The sequence below is a fragment of the Remersonia thermophila genome, chromosome 6 (genome assembly GCF_042764415.1).
Source record: "Remersonia thermophila strain ATCC 22073 chromosome 6, whole genome shotgun sequence".
Lineage (NCBI taxonomy): Eukaryota > Fungi > Ascomycota > Sordariomycetes > Sordariales > Chaetomiaceae > Remersonia > Remersonia thermophila.
In genome coordinates, this window is record NC_092222.1 from 537,264 (window position 1) to 556,847 (window position 19,584).

At 59.8% G+C, this 19,584-nt stretch overlaps 5 protein-coding genes across 5 annotated transcripts; 2 read left to right on the forward strand and 3 right to left on the reverse strand.

The window, feature by feature from the left end:
* Positions 1-562: 562 nt before the first annotated feature.
* VTJ83DRAFT_6323 (uncharacterized protein) lies at positions 563-2,275 on the forward strand (the record flags this gene model as incomplete). Its single annotated transcript, XM_071013022.1, has 2 exons — positions 563-661; positions 749-2,275. 2 exons carry the CDS (start codon positions 563-565, stop codon positions 2,273-2,275), a joined length of 1,626 nt encoding a protein of 541 aa, XP_070863950.1.
* Positions 2,276-4,120: 1,845 nt separating this feature from the next.
* Positions 4,121-5,463, reverse strand: VTJ83DRAFT_6324 (uncharacterized protein; the record flags this gene model as incomplete). Its single annotated transcript, XM_071013023.1, has 3 exons — positions 4,121-4,330; positions 4,399-4,828; positions 4,904-5,463. 3 exons carry the CDS (start codon positions 5,461-5,463, stop codon positions 4,121-4,123), a joined length of 1,200 nt encoding a protein of 399 aa, XP_070863951.1.
* Positions 5,464-6,318: 855 nt separating this feature from the next.
* Positions 6,319-8,594, forward strand: VTJ83DRAFT_6325 (uncharacterized protein; the record flags this gene model as incomplete). The annotated part of the gene is made up of 2 exons (XM_071013024.1): positions 6,319-6,551; positions 6,608-8,594. 2 exons carry the CDS (start codon positions 6,319-6,321, stop codon positions 8,592-8,594), a joined length of 2,220 nt encoding a protein of 739 aa, XP_070863952.1.
* Positions 8,595-11,955: 3,361 nt separating this feature from the next.
* VTJ83DRAFT_6326 (uncharacterized protein) lies at positions 11,956-13,017 on the reverse strand (the record flags this gene model as incomplete). Its single annotated transcript, XM_071013025.1, has 1 exon — positions 11,956-13,017. The coding sequence occupies one exon, from the start codon at positions 13,015-13,017 to the stop codon at positions 11,956-11,958; it is 1,062 nt and encodes a 353-aa protein (XP_070863953.1).
* Positions 13,018-18,812: 5,795 nt separating this feature from the next.
* VTJ83DRAFT_6327 (uncharacterized protein) lies at positions 18,813-19,529 on the reverse strand (the record flags this gene model as incomplete). Its single annotated transcript, XM_071013026.1, has 1 exon — positions 18,813-19,529. One exon carries the CDS (start codon positions 19,527-19,529, stop codon positions 18,813-18,815), a length of 717 nt encoding a protein of 238 aa, XP_070863954.1.
* Positions 19,530-19,584: the final 55 nt, after the last annotated feature.

The following is a 19,584-nucleotide window of genomic DNA, read 5'->3' on the forward strand; positions in this document are numbered from 1 at the left end:
GTTCATACGTCCGGAGCCGTTCTCCCGTCATCAAGTCACAAAACAACAGTCTTTGCTCTACACCAACACCCTGCCTTCCGCTTCCCACGTCTCGTGTCCACCGGTGACCATGTTCATCATGACCATGTTCATCGGAATGCCTTGTGGCGCTCTGGCATCTGGCATGCCCCGTGTCCAGTGCTTCGGCTTGTTATCCATTCGGACCCTCCGACCCGCTGTCCCCTGTCCATCCAGTGTGGGGCGCGGGGCAAACGGGCAAAACTCTGCTCCACCAAAACTCTGCTCCACCAAAATGGCTGCTTTTCTCGGCCCCGCCGCCGAGCATCGGCGCCGTCTCCCGGCCGTTGTTCCGTCTTGTGCCTGACTCTTCGCCATCTCGATTCTTCGCCCTCCGTCCTCTGTCCTCCCTGACAAAACCTCCGAGCCACCCAGCCTGAGCAGCCTCAGTCCGGGTCCGAGACCAAACCATTGAGCCTTTTTTTTTTCGCAATTTCCTTTTATTTTGGAAAGAAAAAGAAAATAAATAAAAATAAAATACCAACCCCTCCCCCCTCCCGTCAAAATGTCCAACGGCGACGCTGTCAACGGCAACGGCCCCGCGGTCGACGCAACTCACACCCCCTCCCAGCGCTACCTGAGCACGCGCGGTGAGGACAGCGGCGTATGCTTCCAACCCCCCCCCCCCCCTCGGCGACTTTCCCGGCACCCAAAATGATGACTCCTTCGTCGCTAACGTCTCTGCCTCCAGCTCTCTTTCGAGGACGTCGTCTTGAAGGGCCTCGCCACCGATGGCGGCCTTTACATCCCCGAGGAGATCCCCCAGGCCTCGGAGTGGCAGTCCTGGAAGGACCTCTCCTTCACCGACCTCGCCTTCAACATCCTCTCGCTCTACATTTCCCCCGCCGAGATCCCCGCCGACGACCTCCGCGACATCATCCGCCGCAGCTACTCCACGTTCCGCTCCGAACACGTCACCCCGCTCATCCATCTCAAGGACAACATCCATCTGCTCGAGCTCTTCCACGGCCCCACCTTCGCCTTCAAGGATGTCGCCCTGCAGTTCCTCGGCAACCTCTTTGAGTACTTTCTCGTGCGCCGCAACGCCGGCAAGGAGGGCCGCGACCGCTACCACCTGACCGTCGTCGGCGCCACCAGCGGCGACACGGGCTCCGCCGCCATCTACGGCCTGCGCGGCAAGCAGGACGTGTCCGTCTTCATGCTGCACCCCAAGGGCCGCGTCAGCCCCATCCAGGAGCTTCAGATGACCACCGTCCTCGACGCCAACGTCCACAACCTCGCCGTGACGGGCAACTTTGACAACTGCCAGGACATCGTCAAGGCCCTGTTCGCCGACCCGGACATCAACGCCACCCACAAGCTCGGCGCCGTCAACTCCATCAACTGGGCCCGCATCCTCGCCCAGACCGTCTACTACTTCTACTCGTACTTCCAGCTCGCCCGCCAGCGGCCCGACGCCTTCAAGATGGGCGACAAGGTCCGCTTCAGCGTCCCCTCGGGCAACTTTGGCGACATCCTGGCCGGCTACTTCGCCTTCCGCATGGGCCTGCCCGTCGACAAGTTCGTCATCGCCACCAACGAGAACGACATCCTCGACCGCTTCTGGAAGACGGGCCGCTACGAGAAGAAGGCCGCCGACGCGCAGGCCGCCGCCGAGGCGGACGGCGTCAAGGAGACCCTGTCCCCGGCCATGGACATCCTCGTCTCGTCCAACTTTGAGCGCCTCCTCTGGTTCCTCGCCTACGAGTTCGCCGCGGCCGCCGGCATGGACGACGAGTGGAACAAGCGCCAGGCCGGCCAGGAGGTCGCCGCCTGGCTCTCGGACCTCAAGACCAAGGGCGGCTTCGGCCCCGTCTACCCCGACGTCCTCGCCTCGGCCCGCCGCACCTTTGAGAGCGAGCGCGTCAGCGACCCCGAGACCCTCGACGCCATCCGCGCCTTTTACCGCGGCACGGGCTACGTCCTGGACCCCCACACCGCCGTCGGCGTCGAGGCCGCCCGCCGCTCCGCCGAGCGCGCCCCGCAGGGCGTGCCCATCATCTCGCTCTCGACGGCGCACCCGGCCAAGTTTGCCGGCGCCGTCACCCTGGCCCTCGACAAGGAGGATGGGTTCGACTTTGAGAACAAGGTGCTGCCGGAGCAGTTCGTCGGGCTCGACAAGAAGGAGAAGAGGGTGAGGGAGGTGGCCAACGACTGGAAGGCCGTGAGGGATATCGTCCGGGAGGAGGTGGAGGCCGAGCTTCAGGGGAAGAGGTGAAAAGGCGGAAGCAGTCGTGGGAAAAAGAAAGGCGACAGGCGCGGGCGCGATAATTGGTCGGTTGCAACTATGGGATCCCTGATGAGACAAGGAGAAAAAAAAATGCGTCGGACTCGGTAGATATGCACAGAAGGAGGGAGGATCGGAGCGGTTTCCGGTAGTTGCTTGGTTCGTTCAGATAGACGGACGGTCAGAAGAAGAGCGGGATACATAAAAGAAAAACCATGGGACGTTTTGTGGCTGTTCACTTCCTTGATCGCTTCTTTTGCTTCATATATATGAGAGAGAGAGAGAGCAAGACATCCATCATATCCATCATTCCATCCGTCATTCGGCAACTCAACTACCGACTAGCCTCGGCGACGCTCTTTCGATAGCAAGGTAGCCAAGCAAGACAGCAACAGCAACAGAAACAACAAGAAAGGTGAGACAGAAGCCAGGACCAGCTGGAACCGGACGACCTCGTTCTCGGGTGCAGAAAGCTAAGTAGCTAGCAAAAGGTAGGATGCAGGGCATCATCATCACCATCATCATTGCCACCAGGTTCGGGCTCAGGTTTCAGTCCATCGTAGCGTATACATAGCAAAAGTGACAAGCAGACCCAACGACGGAGAGCGGGAAAAGAGAGAGAAAAAAAACAAGCCGATGCGGAATTTCAACGGGCGCCTAACCCGGCCTCAGCACCCTGGGTATCATCCCCTCTTCCCCCTCCCCCCCACCGCTCTGCTCTCTGTCTTCGTCGTACATGCGCACACCCTTTGGCTCTTGCGTACGTCCGTCCGTCTCTGTGTATGTCTATTCATTCCGGCCTCCAACGGAAACCCACCTGGAACCGACCGGCATCCATCCAATCTTGGCCTCCTCCTGCCATGCCCCCCCCCCCCCCCCTTTCTCTCCCTCTCTCCCCGGATCAAACCATGCCGGTCTTCTCTCCTTCGACTTGGACGGCCCTGCTCAAAGGGGAGAGAACACGACGAAAGGAGAAGGCCTTGACGACCGCTCATGGGAGAAAAACATGCCCGGACATTGGGATCGGCCCTTCCTTCCTACGCCCTCCTCCCATGTTCGACTTCTTGCATTGATCATTGATCTGACCTGGCCTGGCCCAACAGCTCCGTCTGCCCCCACCTTTCTCTCTCTCTGTCTCTCTCTCTCTCTCTCTTCCGCTGCCAGGTTGCGATGTTGCTATGCTGCGCTGCCATCTCCGAGATGTGGGGGCATGGCGTCGCTGCCACTCGGCTTTGGCCTGTCGTTTGAACACTCGTGTTGGCTGGATCGATGAATTGGCGTATCGGCCGGGTCTGACTCCCATCTCATCTCATCTCGTGCGTTGCCTCACAACATGTCAAGACATATCCAAGGTCGGATGAACGGGACAGGACAGGACAGGAGAGGACAGGACCGGCGGTGCAGCCGGGATGGATAACGGCGGCTGATGATGGCGAGTGGCGCGCAGCCCCCGACGCCGTAGTGAGGTGCCGGGCTACCTTGGTGCGACAGGCTGGTGGCTGTTTCCCATCCATGAACCGCCATGCTCCTTGTCGATCGGATGGCCGCGTCACTTGTTGCGGTGGAGTTGGGGTCACCTGCGCGACTTGCTGGTTGGGGGAGGAACATCGCCATCGTCGCCAGCGTCTTTCTCGCCGACGTTGTTGCTCGGAGACGGTTGAACACCGCCTCCTCTCCCATACGCCTGGGATAGAAACCGCTGCAGAGCCCCCCAAGCCAGCCGATCCCAGGCCTCAACCTCAACGTGGCACCTCCGTCTCGGACCCCGGCCGCGGCCTGCCGCAGCTCTGGATGGCTGGCTGGCCTGCCTCCACCAAGCCTCCGCTCCGGGCCCGCTCAGAGGAAGTAATCTCCCGCGCCGCGCCGCCCGCCAGGAATGTGCCGCTGATCATCCGGCACGGCCGAGAAGATGGAGAACTTGGTGTTGGCTTTCGGGTTGTTTGATGAAGTGCCCGAGACGGTCATGATGGAGGCGACGTTGCCGCAGCGGTAGCAATAGTTGGGAGCCGACCAGACGGTGACGACGGATTTTTCGGCAAAGTGATACTAGAGGCAGAGAGAGTCAGGCGTGCTGCTGAGCGAAGACGAGGTGAGATGTGGGGAAGCGAACGCACCTTATACCCCTCGTTTACAAGCTGATGAGCCCGCGCAATCGTCGTCAGCCCGTTGACGTGGTTAAATTCGGTCGCCACCTTATGGCCGAACAACCAGCCAGCGCCGCGCGGGCTGACCGCCCAGGTCTCGATATCATCCGGGTCGCTCCAGACCAGATCGCAAAAGGCGCCCTCGTGGGGGATCTCCTGGGCGCGGGCGACGACGCGGACCTGGTCGATGGTGCGGATCTCGGGGCTCAAGCCGCCGTGGACGCACAGCACGCTGCCGTCGACAATGGCGGCCAGCACGAGAAAGTCAAACACCTGGCAGCAGGCCTTCCAGACGGAGGCGTTACCGTACTTTTGCTGGCATTCTTCGTAGAAGCCGTAGACCTGCGTGATTTGGCGGGATTCGTGGTTGCCACGGACGAGGACGATCCTGTCGGGATATCTAGGGGGGTCTGTGTTGGTGGACAAGAAGAGGTGCAACTGGAGAGAGAGAGAGAGAGACAGAGGCTGGACTCACTTGGCTTTTAGACACATGAGCAGGGTAAAGGTTTCGAGACTAAAGTAGCCGCGGTCGACAAAGTCGCCGAGAAAGACGAAGCGGGTATCCACCGACTGGGCGGCGCCGTCGGCGGGCGGCGGTTTGTGGGTGCTGCCCTCCTCGTCATCGGCGGCCGGGTCCGCGGCGGCATCCCCCTCGCGAATCGCGCCCGAGGGTTTCCCCTTCTTAAGCTCCTTGAGGTGGCTAAAGTCCGGAAACAACGGGTTGATGTCGTCGGCGTCGATGACGGTGGTGGCGGTCATGGGGGCCTGGACGTTGGACTCGCCCGGCATGCCGCCGGCAACGCGGAACAGCTCGAGCAGATCGTAGAACTGGCCGTGGATATCGCCGCATATTGTGACCGGGGTGACCACGGGCTGGATGTTGGATTCCTCCATAAGGACCTCCTTCACCATCTCGCAGAGCTGTTTCATGACGTTTTCGGGCAGGTAGTGGCATTGCTTGGCCTCCTCGAGCCACTCGTCGAGGCCGGCGCCAGGACGGAGGTTGGCCGGTCCGGGTTTCGGTATGCTCGTCATGTTGGGGGGTTCTGGGACCACGATCGTGAAGGGATGGTTCGAGGAGAGATGGAGGGTAAGACGGAGAGGACAGGGCCGAGCGCGGGAGGGAGCGAGGAGATCGAGATTCGAGGATAAGGTCGAAGCGGGGGGGTTCTCTCAGCGATGGATATTTCGAGGGTTGTGAGGTACCAGCAAAGAACAGGGCTGCGCTGTGTCTTTCTGTTTCCTGCAACGGACCAACAATGCGCGTTCCGGTGCCAGCGATTCGGCGAGGTGTTGGGTGTGTTGGTTGTGTTTTTTTTTTTTTCCGCATTCAAGTCGAGTTGATGTTCACAGCCTCAGGAAGGTCGCTCAACGCCTGAAGGAGGGAGGGGCTGTTCACCCCGGACTTCAACCGGCCATTACGCTTGGCGCCGTACTGAGTACGGTATGTTACGCGTGGTCGGATACGGGTAGGTTATGCGTGGGTTGTTGAGGGCAGAGGGTGGGGCCCGGCCCGCCCTGAGGGAACCAGGTTGCCCCACAGAAGCTTTTATCGGGCATTGCATTCTGCCCATATGAGCTCCATCCATATGATGCAATTCCATGATCAACCAAGAGCCTCTCTTCTTCCCTATCGGGGCTCATGCGTCATCTCCCATGATTTCTTCAACTCTCCATGCACCATACCTCCATACTAACCCACCAGACTGTCTCCAAATCCCTCCCCTCCCGATACGTCCAGCCCTCACCTTTGCCTGTTGACGACCCGCCTGGCTTCACTCACTCATCATCACCCGCTCTCCAACCTCAGAGGGACCAGTGCCTGTCATTTGTTCAGCATATCTGTCAACGCTTTCTCGGCCGACTTGATCTCTCTTCAAGAAACCCGTGATGGGCACTCCTCAACTGTTGAAAAAGCCAAACGGGGCCACGGCCGAAACCTCGGCAGACACCCAAAAATCCTCGCGGGCCAAGGTCCCGTTGCAGGGTGAAAAGGTGGTGGTTCGTCGACTGCCGCCAGGTCTGACCGAGAATGAATTCACCACGATTTTGGGAGATGAATGGAAGCTGGGTGCTGGAAAGGTGGACTGGTTCTCCTATTGGCCGGGCAAGGTGTCCCAACAGTTCGTTCCCCCCCCTTTTTTCTACCTGTCAGTACGCCGCTGACTGAAAACTCCAGTCCTTCCAAGCCGTCACGCCCATCACGCGCCTATCTCCATGTCATCCGTCGTGACGACTTGACTGCCCTCCTCCAGGCCGTCCAGGCCGCCAGGTGGGAGGATGCCAAGGAGACGTTCAACGACCCTGCCTTGATCTCGGCGCCCACCGTCGAGTTTGCTACCTACAAGAGGATTCCCAGCGATAAGAAGCGCGTGGATACTCGGCAAGGAACCATTGACCAAGACCCAGAGTTTATGGCGTTCCTCGAGGCCCTGGCGAACCCTGACATCCAGAAGGAGACTACCGAGCCGGAGCAGGCCCCCGAGGAACCCGCCAAGCCGGAAATCACCACAACTCCGCTGGTCGAGTACCTCAGAGAGAAGAAAGCCGCCAAGGCCAAAGAGGCCGCTGCCCTTAAGAGCGCCAAGCATGCGCGGCAGGATTCTCAGGGGGCGAAGGGCAAAGCCGCTGCCTCGACATCCGAGGAACCTAAGAAGAGATCCAGGGAGAGCAGGGCCGAGAAGGAGAAGGGAGCAGAGAGGGGATCCGAGAGGCAATCCGAGAAATCCAAGGACTCGGTAAAGATTCTTACAAAAAAGGCCGCCGCCGCCGCCGCTGCTGCTGCTGCTGCCGAAGCCGCCGAAGCCGTCAAAGCCGCAGCGGCGCAGGGGAAGACCAACGCTCAGTCCAACTCGCAATCGAGCTCTCAGTCTGGAGCTCAGGATGCCGCCAAGAGCCGCAAGGCGGGCATCGCAGCAGCAGCACGCATCCTACAGCGGGACCTCGGCCTCAGTCCTGCCAACGCTGCTCGCAAGGCGCGCCAGGATGCCGCTAAAGCCGCCGCTGAGAGCAAGGCATCGGCGGGCAAGGAGAGCACGAACACGGCTGCGCCTCTTGCTCCCGAACGAACGCCAACCCCGGCCCCGGCTCCTGAGCCATCGGCATCATCGTCTACGCCCGCCAAGCCGCAAGCGCCGGCCTCTGGCCGGTCTCGCAACAGGAAACGCGGCGGCGGTGAAGAGGGAGCGAAGGCGAAGGGAGAAGCCAACAGCGACAAGGCCGCCGAGACGTCAACGCCTACGCCTACGCCGCCTCCACCGCCGGTCATTTTGAAGAAGAAGGATCACCAGAAGAACTCCTCCCCACAGCCGCAGCCTCCCTCTTCCGGGGCATCCAAGGGCTCTGCTGCTCCAGCCGCCGCATCCTCCAAGACCCCTGCTGCTCAGCCGGCGGCATCCTCCAAAGCCACCGCCGCTCAGTCGGCGACTGCGACTCCTCCCTCAGGGGGCAAGTCGTCCTCTCAAAAGCAAGGAGGAGGCTCCAAGAAAGCCGCCTCCACGCCAACCCCAAGCCCAGGTGCGACTCGCGCCTTCGTCAAGCACGTCAGCCACTCCCAGGGCGTCACCGATGCCCTCCTCCGCGAAGCCCTGTCGGCCTTCGGCACCGTCACCTCGGTCGAAATCGAGCGCAAGAAGGGCTTTGCGTACGTCGACTTTGCCGAGCCAAGCGGCTTGGCCAAGGCCATGGCTGCGAGCCCCATCTCGGTTGCGCAGGCCATGGTGCAAGTGCTCGAGCGCAAGGATATGACCAAGAAATCTGGCGGCGGCGGCGGCGGCGGCGGTAGCAATTCAGGGTCGGGCCAGGGCAAGGGAAACAATAGCAACAACGCCGCCGCCACGCCGTCATCGGCGCCGGCGCAGGCGAAAGCTCAGCAGCAGCAACAGCAGCAGACCTCTGCAGCGAAGGAGAAGAGTTCCACCCCGTCGACACCCGCTGCTTCTGCTTCTGCTTCTGCCTCTGCCACGCCTGCTGAGAAGGAGAAGGCGGGTGGTGAGTCGCAGAGCAAGAGAGGTGGCAGGCGGCGTGGCGGTAGGGGGAGGGGGGATAAGGAGGCGAAGGAACCCAAGGAAGGCAAGGAGGGTGGTGGTGGTGGTGGTGGAGGAGGAGGAGGTGGGAAGAAGGGAGGTTCATCTGGCGGGTCGGCTGCAACGCCTGCTACTAGTTAAGCTGGCTGTGATGAAAAGGACGGGGAGTGTTATTGACGGTGGGCAGGGTGGAGTAGACATCCTTGTGGGCTCTCTACCTAGGACAGTCCAGATAGAGCCAGAGGCTGGTGGTTTCTTTACGCCGAGACGCTTGACAATGCAGTTTTCGACGTCTCGAGATCGTCCCGCTCACCCTCCGGTCCCTTTGACTCGAAGCACCGTGGTGTATCAAGACGCATCCGCAAAGAAGCTCCTTCAGACGATGCCAAGATTGGGCAGGACTTTTGTTCCACCATCCTTTTACCAACTTGGCGCCTTTCTGCAGCGTTGTTCAGCCATGGATCCACGGATTCTATCCTTGCAGGATCAGGAGCTAAGCTGATAGTGACCAACAGGAGTCTGGCTGAATATCTCTGCCACCTCCCATGCTTCTGGATGGTGGGTTGGTGGGTTTATCCGACCTGGGAATTCTTGAGGAGGAGGAGCGATGACGGGGATGAGTCGTAGGAACATCGCCAAAGCTCATGCATGGACAAAGAACATTGATTTCCGGGCATGTGACGGTTTGCTTCCCACTTCCATTTCCCACCCCCCCCTCCCTCTCTTCTCCTTCTCCTTCTGCTTATCCATGGCTCAGGTTTCATGTTGCTGGCCGATGCAGAGCCGGAGAGCTTAACTCTTCCGTGCTCATACTCCACGGAGGAAAGGAAGGGGAAGAAGAGGAGTGGGAGCAGGGAGTAGGAGTAGGAAGAAAGGGGGGCGGTGGGGGTGAGCGGAGAGCTAGTTCCTCCCATCGGGAGGTGACGGGAGGTGATGGGGATTGTCCTTCTCCTCGCCTCCGCCACCTACCACCAAGATGACAGCAACGTCTCAACGTCAAGATCTGCAGAACCTTTTGTCCTCTTACCTAGGTACCTACCTCCCCCACCAATCCCGGGACTATGCATACACCGAGCCATTCTTCATCCCCTTCCCTCAGCGCAACCCAAGCCCAGGAACCAAGTTACCAAACAGGCGCTGGACCCTGGCAAGAAGGTAACACCGCAGGAGGAAAGGCGTGGCATTCCGTTTTAGAAGGGGAAGGGGGAAGGGGGGGGGGGGGGGGGGGAGGGCTTTTTTTTTCTCCATCGGCTTCTATTATCCTGCGCGCGCCTACTGACGCCGAGGCTGAGCTGAGCTGAGCTGAGCTGCTCAAGGGGCCGGGCGTAGCGTTGGGGATTGGGTTGGGTGGTAGCGGAGGCGCGCCGGGTCCTGGAGGGAGGTTCACGGCGGTTACGTCAGCGGGTAGCAACAGCACCCACGCCCACCATACACCTCATGTCGTCTCTTGGACGTCGAGCCTCACACATGCCTACGCCCGGAGAAAAGAAAACAAAAGGAGAGATGCACGGACAAACGGGCGGACGAACGGACAAAGGAACGGACGGGTGGACGGAATCGATCGTCGACGACGCTAGAAGGCGGAGGAATCACGTCGACTGCTTACGCCCCGACAGGAGGGGCTGTCTGCTTCTCCAGACGCACCCACCTCTAGGAGGCTATAACAGACCCGATTATGAGAGCATGCATGTTCACTGGTCATGGGGAGGAGAGATATCCCTCCTGAGGGCGTTTCGTGTGTCGGGCTTCCTGGTTGTTCCATCCGCCCAGCTGGAGGCTCCTGCTCCGTCAGGTTTGGTCGTTGAGGTATGCGATGGGAAGAACACCACACAGACACATGGCTAAGCCATAACATGATCACAGGGGTTCCAGGAACCTTCATGATACTGGGAAAACAGATGACTCCTGCGAGTTTCAGCATCTATGTAAGGGGGTATGCGACAAAGACATGACAAAACAGAACTGATTTGCCCCTTTATTATTCCCTTCCATTCCAGGCTCATCCCTTCATAAAAAAGCATCCCAAAGCCTATCCCAGTCCAACGACATGCAATATTACATGAGATCCCGCTTTTTTCCCAACACCGCATCATACAAAGAGCCGCAAAGAATTGCAAGCCGTCGCCGGGAGACAAACAACAGAGAAAAAACCAGAAAAAAAGGGGCAAACAGGGAAAAAGAAACAGAAACAGCAAGGGGAAAAAGTCTATCTACAGGTCTATAGATGCCGAAACCCCGCCGTCCTTTGTTACCCCTTCTCGTACATGCCATGCCAACAAGCCCTTTACATGTTCCATTCCCATTGTCATCCCGTCATGGTGCTGAAACCCCTTTATTTCGTCCACACCATCCATCCCCACCACCACCGATCCATCTTCAATTCAGTCCACATTTCTTTGATCCATCCATCCAACGTGGTGATGGGGGGGGGGGGGGTAACAGGATAACGGAGGGTACCAAACAAGGAAATTCAAGACAACAAACGCAAGGGGGTATGTGTGTATGGGGTATATCCAGGAAATGACAAAAGTCAGAACGATGAGCGGACAACAAGGGGAGGAAAAAGACAATGCAGGGTGGAGGACGAATGAAACCGCCAAAGAAAAGAGAGATGAATAAGCGGCAACGCCACTATCCCATCCCGTAATGGAACAAAAAAAGAATCCACACCCCATGGGCACCGCCGAATCCACCCCCGAGCGTGGATCCGATCTTCCGGATCGGGGCGGGTCCGGTGCCTTCAGTTCGTCTGTCCCGTGAAAGTGGGCCCGATCCGGCTCAGAGTGGGGTCTCGAGGCCGATGGACTGTTGAAGTGGCTATCCGAGCCACGGAGGCCACCCACTTTGCCATGCCATGTGGTGGCCCAGCGTAGGGATGAGATGAGATGAGGTGAGTCCTGTGCTGCGGCTGACGGATGTGGCAGGCAGGCGGTGTTGCGGCGCGGGCGTTGGGGTTGACCGGAACGCTCTCCTGACAGGCTGGGCCGTGGGAGGCCGCATCGGGATGTTGTCAGAGCCACGGTCTCGATCGGCAGGTGGTCAGTTGCCGCGATGAAGTTGGCCGGTTGGACGGTCGGTCAGACGAGGTGTGTGATTGTTCCATGTGTTTGTGTCGCGTGGGATGTGACGGTAGAGTGCGGGAATGTGACGTCTTGGGTGGGGCCGTGCCGCCAAGGCTGGAATGGGTCGTTGGGCAGCAACGGCGCGAAAATCCCCAAGCCCAAGAATGCGGCCCGAAGAACGTAACCGAGTGTAAGAAGAAAAAAAAAGGAGAAGGAATTGGCGAAACCGAATTGGCCGCACTTGCACCATGGCGATGGGCCGCTGGCCCCCAGGGCTGCACCCCAGGAGCCACTAGATGTCGCTGATGTGCAGCATCAGGTGCAAGGCACTGCCAATCCGGCCCCGTAGGCTCCCGGGAATGCAGGGCGGGCCGAGCGGACAGGCTTCCACCGCCACCTGTTGTGTTCGGCCTCCGGGAAAGCCCAGGGGGCCAGCCACATTACCTCGCGTACCTCGAGTGCGCGCGAGGGTGGTACGAGGCGGCATCCTCGTTCGCAACGGCCGGATAGCCAGCGTAATCCTCAGGAACGTAGACGCTGGGGTGGACCGGTGAGGAGTGCAGCGCCCGCGTGCCCATGGGCTCGCGAATGCTGGCATACGTCGAGGCCGGGGGCGAGTAAACAGCCGGCGCAGCGGTGGCGGGCGGGAAGGCCGGGCGGGTCGCCGGCGAAGGAGCCACGGTGCCGGTGGCCTGGGGGCGCGGCGCGCCGTGGCCGAGGGGCTCGATGTAGCTGGTGGTGTCGCGACGGCCGCGCTGGGACTTGGTCGAGGCGCTGCTGCTCTTGGCATCGCTCTCTTCTCCGGCGCGCGAAGCGTCGAAGCGCTTGCGTAGGCGTTCGGTTTCCTGGAGGGCCAGCTCCCTCTCCTTGCGGCGCTCGCGCTCCTTCTCGCGGTCCTTGGTGTCGCGGTCCTTGGTGTCGCGCTCCTTTTCGCGCTCCTTCTCGCGCTCGCGGCCCCGCTTCTCCTCCTTGTCGGTCTTTTCCTTGGGGCGGCGGCTGGAGCTGCGGCGAACCTTCTTCTCGTCGGACGAGTCAGAGGACGAAGAGGCGGACGGCGATGCGGTGCCGGCGTTGCTGGCGGGCGCAGAGGTGCTCTTGCGGTTGGCCTTCTTCAGCTCCTTGATGGTCTCCTGCAGCTGGGCGTTCTCGTCGATGAGGTCCTTGTTCTTCTTGGCCAGGGCGTCGCGTTCCTGGGTGAGGACCTGGTTTTCATTGTCGAGGGCGCGCACGTTGGCCTTGTTTTGCTCTAGCTCGTTGCGCAGGTTCTTGAGCTTCTCCTCGAGGTCGTCGGCCTTGGCCTTCCACCTCTCGGCTTCCTGACGGGCCTCGTCCAAGGCCTTGCGGATGCTGTAGATGCCGGCATCCTCGTAGCTGGGAACAAGGTAGTCGTTGTCGGGGTTCGAGTTGGAGGTGCGGCTCTCGCAGTCGCTGAAGCCGGAGTCGCTCCGTTGGTGATCGTAGCCGCTCAGCGATGGCCGGCGGAACTTGACGGTCCTGCTCATGGCGTCGGTGTTGGTCGGTCTCGGCCGGTTGGCGGCGGTGGTGGCGGCGGCGGCGGTATCGCGCTCGCACGAGCGCGAGGCTACTACTGGCGAGGAAATCGGTACGTTTCTCGAGGTACGGTATGGTGGTACCTCGATGAGGGGCGGGAATGTGGTCGGTAGGCAGGCTAAAGCAGCAGCAAGACAATGTGTTGTGTGCTGATTTGACAGAAGGTGTGGGAGCGCTGCACAGGTGCCCGACCGGTCGCGGAGTTAAGTATATAAGTGATAAGGGTCCCGGGGGGGGGGAGAGAGAGAGAATGATGGTGGGAGGGCAAAGGGGAAAAGGTAAAAAAAGTTGTGTGCGAGCCGGGGGGGGGGGGGTGTCAAAGGAAACCAAACCAAGAGCCAGGGAGGGGTGGCAGCAAAAAAAGATACGGGGAGGCAAGACAAAGCAGGGGCGGAAGGGCGGGAAGCAAAGCTCTCGGCCGCCGCCCAGACAAGAAACTGCTAAGCCGGCGTCGTTTCGGGTCGGGCGTCAACCAGCCTTTGCGCAGGAGAAAAACCAGGAGTTTTTTTTTTTACGGCGGTTTTAATTCCCACCACCCCTGGAGCATGAAAAAAATTCGAATCTCGCTTGTCGGTGAACTGGAATGCGAAGATAGAGAGGTAGGTATAAGTACAAAGTCTGATTTTCAACCCATCCCCATCTTGGTGTTGTTGTATGCCTCCAAACGCAAAGTGTCGGGTGGATGGGATGGATGTGACTGCTGCCTTCGAGGTTGACTGGATGCTCGCGCGGGAAACGTGGTGAGAAGCGGCCGCTCCATGACACCAACGGCCAGAAGTCTTGCGGAGGAGGAGGCCCATACTAGGTAGGCATGACATGGAGGGTTACTAAAAGAGGGTGGGGTCTAGCACACTACCTGAGGTGCGCTAGTTAGTGCATTCCCTCGATCGAGCTCCCGGGTGTGTGCGAAGACAACCCGGCGAGTAAATTCGAGTCACACACAGACATCCAGAGGCACACACACACACACACAGACACATACACGCCGAGGCATACACAAACACACGTCCTTGCATCCAAACGGCAGATAGGGGGCGAGGCACACCGAGAGCTTGGGAACCTCCCAGCCGTGCCCTCTTCTCCCTGGACGCACAAAAAAGGGCACTGCCGCAACCCCCCCTGTTCGAGGCATTCTACGTCTATCTCTCGCATGGAAGTGGGCCCACGTCCTGCGCCAATGGAAGCTCGTCGGGAATGCCTCGTTTTCCGGCCGGGAGATTGTCCCAGTTTTGCCGGTCAGAAATAGTGCCTTTTTGCTTCGGAGCGAGCTTGTACGGCTCCCGTCGTTCCGGCATCTCGAAAAGAAATGACAAAGGAGAGGCGCGACATGTTGGCGTGGCTTGACCATCGCCATCGGATCCTGTCTGCTGTTGTTTGCCCGCGCCTTCTGGCATCGCCGTGGGTGGTGGGTGGTGTCTCGTGTGCCGCAGTCGCGCGAAAAAGGGGTGATGGAAGGGCTGCATCAGACGAATGAAGACGGCTGTTTGCTCACCTAGCGCTTTTGTGGCGACCACTGGACGGTGAGTCATTCCGGCACCCTGCACCCTCGAGCGCACACCCCGAGGGGTGCGGACTGCCTATCGTGCTCGTGCTCGAGAACAGCCAGTCAAACCACGCAAAGCCCGGCCAAACCCAGCCCGACGTTTCATCAGACTTGCGGCCAAGGCGCTGCGGAAAGCGGTCCTGAGCCTTGGGCCTCCGTCTGTTTGTCGGCGGGCCGCGCGGCCATGAGCCACCTTGGTGACGTCCTTGGCCGTCCGTGTATCATCTCGAGAGCTGCTGGGCGCCCAGAGTTTTGGGGTCGCACAAGAATGTGGGATAGGGTGCGGAGTCGACGCAGGCTGCTGCAAACCATGCAAAACCGTGGAGGGTGAGGGGCATCGTTCTGGCACCTTCTCGCGGGTTTGCGAAGAGAAACCTGCCGGGCGATCGTCGTGATGGATCAATCAGCTGGAAGTGCACGACGCAGGATGCGCATCCCGTTGTGGGTGAAGCGCGGTCGGTGCTGCTTGTTGCAGGTGCTGGCCCGGATGGCGTTCATGTGGACCTTGGGAAGTTCCATGATCGACTCCCGGTCGTGTGGAGCTGGGTCGAACAGGAACAGGCAACGAGAAGCCATCCATCGTCAACGGGTGCGGATGGGCGATGGGACGCTGCCCTGCGGAAGCGGTGCGGGTCCAGCTCCAGCCCTACCGCGAAAAACCCATCATCCCCGTCCTCTTCCGTCTTCCCGCTTCTCCACTCCCGTCCACCCGTCCGCTCCCGGCGGTTCCACTTCCTGACGAATCCGAGTCACACTGCCCAAGCCAGAAAATCGGTCGGTGGGGGGTGACCACGGTTGGTGCAATAATACCGTGTAGGTCCGGCCGAGGTGCCGCACCAACTGCTGCACGGCCGGCTTGAATCACGAAACTCTGCCACCTGCACTGAGGCCCGCATTAGAGAAATCCGCCATTTCCCAGGCATCCACCCTGGGTGAAGGATGGGAGGCAGCATCAGCTGCCTGGTTCCCATGACTGGCCATCTCCGATACCTCTCGCCTGTCTGGTACTGCGTAGATGATGCCAAGGACACGGCGTGATCACGATGGAGGGAGATGAGATGCCTCCCGCGTCCCAACCCGGCCGGCACAACCCAACACACACGCCGGCAGGATAAGAAGCCGGGGATATGGGGTGGGCAGAGAGGGTGTGCAGAAACCAGCGTTGTTGGAGGGGCGAGGCTGCTCGCAGCCTGGGAACGCCATAGCCTGACGGTGGCGATTTTGGTTGACGGGCAGACACAAAAGGCATTGCGGCATGTCGGCTGGATTCCAGTGCTTCGATGGGGCCTCGACGGTCGAGACGACGCGGGTGCAATGCGGGGGAGGGGCATCGGTTTTGGTCCGATGGTCGGGCGGGTGGACGCTCTTGGCCATTGGCTCACCTAGGTGAAAACGCAGGATACCACCATCCGGCAAGTGTTGCCTTTCGTCGATGGCGGCTGGCTGGGGTCTTGCTTAGTCATTTTAGCTAACCAGTGGGGTACGAGCCCACGTTCCGTTTCGGAACCTTGCAGCTAGTTAATCCAACAATGCTGGTTTCTTCTGCTGACTCTGTTTGACTTGATCAAGGTCAATTTGTACTGTTTCTGGGATCCATATTCTGCAGCCGCTTCACGTCATCCACGGAATGCGCAGCAGCAGAGAACCGGACCATCGGAACCAACGAACCGTGCACTTCCGGCCTTTGACCCAACCAGCCAACACGAGCCGGTCCAGCTCCCATCGAGGAACATCGCACGCTATCAACATTCAATGCCTTTTGATGCGCGGCCCGAGATAAGAAATCCAGGCGAGACTGGGCAAATGAAGCTTTCACACCCAACTGAAGCCGGGCATGACGACATTCGCACCGCCGGTGGGGCCGCTCCTCCATCAGCGACCCCGCTGCCGCCGTCGCCGCAGAACCCCACTTCGGTTGCTCCCGAAGTAGTTACCCTGTTGTGTAAAAAGTCGACCAAAACAGGCAACTCGCTTTTGCGACGACTTACACGTTTGTACAACGCGCTGGACCCAACGTTAGGCGACTAGCCGACGGAAAAGGGCGGATCATAGCTCACAACCACTCCCATCAAAATCCAAGAACACGGAGCGCAGGCACGCCCTCCTTCCAGCAGCAACGCGTCTCCCAGGCAGACATGGGGAAAATAACCCTAACCCTACACATAGAGTAGGCATGTAGAAAGGGTGCATGGTGGCGACCCCGAGCAGGCAGAAACGCGGGCCCAAGCTGGAAGCAGGCGTTCATCCAGCCATCTTCCCCGCAGACCAGGGCCGAGATGGTGGGCGTTGCTTTATCCCCGGTTTGGATAGACTGGGGGAGACAGACCGTCTATACGTCTTATACACACGGACCGGGTCCAGCGTTTCCTTTTACGCTTCGGCGTTGGCGTCCGAGCCGTCGCGGGACTGCCGTGGACCAAAAGCAAAGCAGAAAACAAAGCCTGAGCCAGGGAGGGAGGGAACCGGCAGCCTGGTGTCGTCACCAAGCCCGGATCGGAGCGAGGATGGGCGGCCGGGCTACGAACTGGCCAGAAACGCTCGTGCGCTATACGAGCCTTGGAGAATAATTGCCCCCCTCGGCGTCGGAGAATATGCCGGGAACTTGAGTCAGGCAGAGAGTGTGGGGGGAGGAGGAAGAGCAAGAGGAGGAGGAGATCTGGGACGGGCGCTTCATTGAGCTGCCGGAGGCAGCCACCCCAGGCCCGTCTCAAACTCGACGAGCCACTTTTGGGCCGTCCTGCATGATCATCCACCGACTTTTCATTCCTCACCTCGATCCAGCATTGCCATCTTTGGGGGAGCTATGCGCGCCGGAGCGTACGTTTTCCTGTTCCAAACATCCGACCGTTCCGACCAAAAATCTTTTTTGTTTGATCATGGCATTGGCCGGGGGTGGCACAAGGCTACGTCGGCAGGCCCGGAGGCATACAAGAGGTAGGCGGCTCGAAGAGACAGCTAGCTCACAAAGCGATGTGTGCCACCACGGCTGCTGGCACCGCACCGTACCCGTGGTGTGGTGCAGCCAAGCCAAGGTAGGTGGCACGGCCGGAGGTTGCGCAACCTGCGAGGCAGGTTTGACAAGACGTCCCCGAGCCAGTCAGAAGGGGTCGCTTGACCGAAAATGTGAAGAGGCTCTTGTGTGCCTCCACCCCACACAACCCCCCTCCCCCCTCCTCTCTCACGGGACCTACCTTATCTATCCTACCTCCTTGCCTCCATGACATGTCCCGACAGGGTGCGGCACGACACAACGGACGCGTCCCACCGTCGCCACCGCATGACCTACTGCAGCGCTGGAGCAGACATTGGGAATGAGAGCTTAGAAACGACCCGAGGAGGAGGGTCTTTTGGTCTCTGGTTACCTCCATGCGGGAGCACCGGGCTGAATGATCTCAAACAGGGTGTATGACTGACTACCTATCTAAGGGGGTGTTTGCTTATCCATAAGCGGTGCCGTTACTTCCCGCGATTGGTGAGCAACAACAACAACAACAACAACAACAACAACAACAACAACAACAACGTAATAACTCGGTAGCACCTTGGATGCAAGGAAAAACGGCCGACGTATAGGAGAAGAGTCAAGAAAAGGAAAAAAACAAAAAAACAAAAAAAAAAAAACATGCCACTTAAATCTTTGAGATCACCTTTTGCGGGTCCCAGATCATACCCACCCACCTAGAAGCATTCTCGTAATCCAGCGTAAAGAACAAAAGAAGCCGATCCAGGAGCAGCTTTTCCGCTGGCTCCTATCTGTACAACGCCGTCTCTCCCATCCAGCCCGTGATCCAAACCTGCCGATGACGAAATGAGTGACGGTAGAAAAGAAAACAAAACGAGTGATGGATGATGGATCGACACAGGTCATGCGCCTGCTGAAAACGATCGCGGAAATGCTCTTTTGACCCGAACCTGCGCCAGGGCGATGCGACGACGGCACGTCGAAGATCGGCTTGTTGGATGGCGAAAACGGCCGACCCAGATGGCCAGATTGCCAACGACCGCCGGCGTCGGGAGTCGAGATGCTGGTAAATGTGATCCGGTCGCGAGTCGAAAAAAAACTTTTGAGGGGGGGCGGAGAGGTTGCCGGGGCTTCTCCCGCAGCAGCAGACGGCGTACCATGCGTGTCATGATGCAGGGCTACGATAGGTAGATCTCCACCTCGACATCGCGGTCGTGCTCTTGATGGCGGAGCCCGCACGACTAGTACGGCCTCCGCCTGGACATGTCGTCAAGGGTACGCTCCCGCTTGAGCGCGGCGTTCTCCTCCTCGAGCTCGTTCTTGCGCTGCTCAAAGACCCCGAGGTTCTGCCGGTAGACCGCGGCGAGCCTCGCGGCGGCGGCGGTGTCGTTCTCGGTCCTGCGGAGCTTCTCCTTGACCCCTTCGTGCTTGTCAGACAGCTTTTCGTACTTGCGGCGCCACTCGGCCGCCTCGGCCTTGAGCCGGTCCACCTCGGCGCGGAGGTCCTTGACCTCCTCCTCGAGGCGCGTGTTCTTGCGCTTCAGCTTGGCCTCGCGGCGGCAAGAGTCCTCGTCCGAGACGGGCGACAAGGGAGCCGACCGGTGGCGGAGCCTCACGACCTCGTGCTGCAACGCCTGGTGCTCGCGCTCCAGCTGTGCCGCCCGGTCGCGGGCGCTTTGGAGCTCCCGTAGCTGGAGGCGCATGAGCTCGTTCTCGCGGACGAGCTGGTCGTAGGCGTCGTAGCCGAGGGATCGGTCGCGTCTGGGCATGTCGCCGGTGGTGGCTGCCGAAGTGGCCGCCGAGGTGGCCGATGCTGCTGTGAAGTGGTCGTCCCAGATGGAGTGGACGCGGTCCACGCTGCGGCTCCGCGCCTGGCTACCGCCCCGGGTATGGCGGGGATGGATGGTGTTTTGGGGTACGTCGTCCTCGAAGTAGACCCGACGGCTGTGTCGCGTCATGAGAAGGGTATGAGGTGACCAACGTGTAGCGACGGTGGTCCTGAGCGGGATGTAA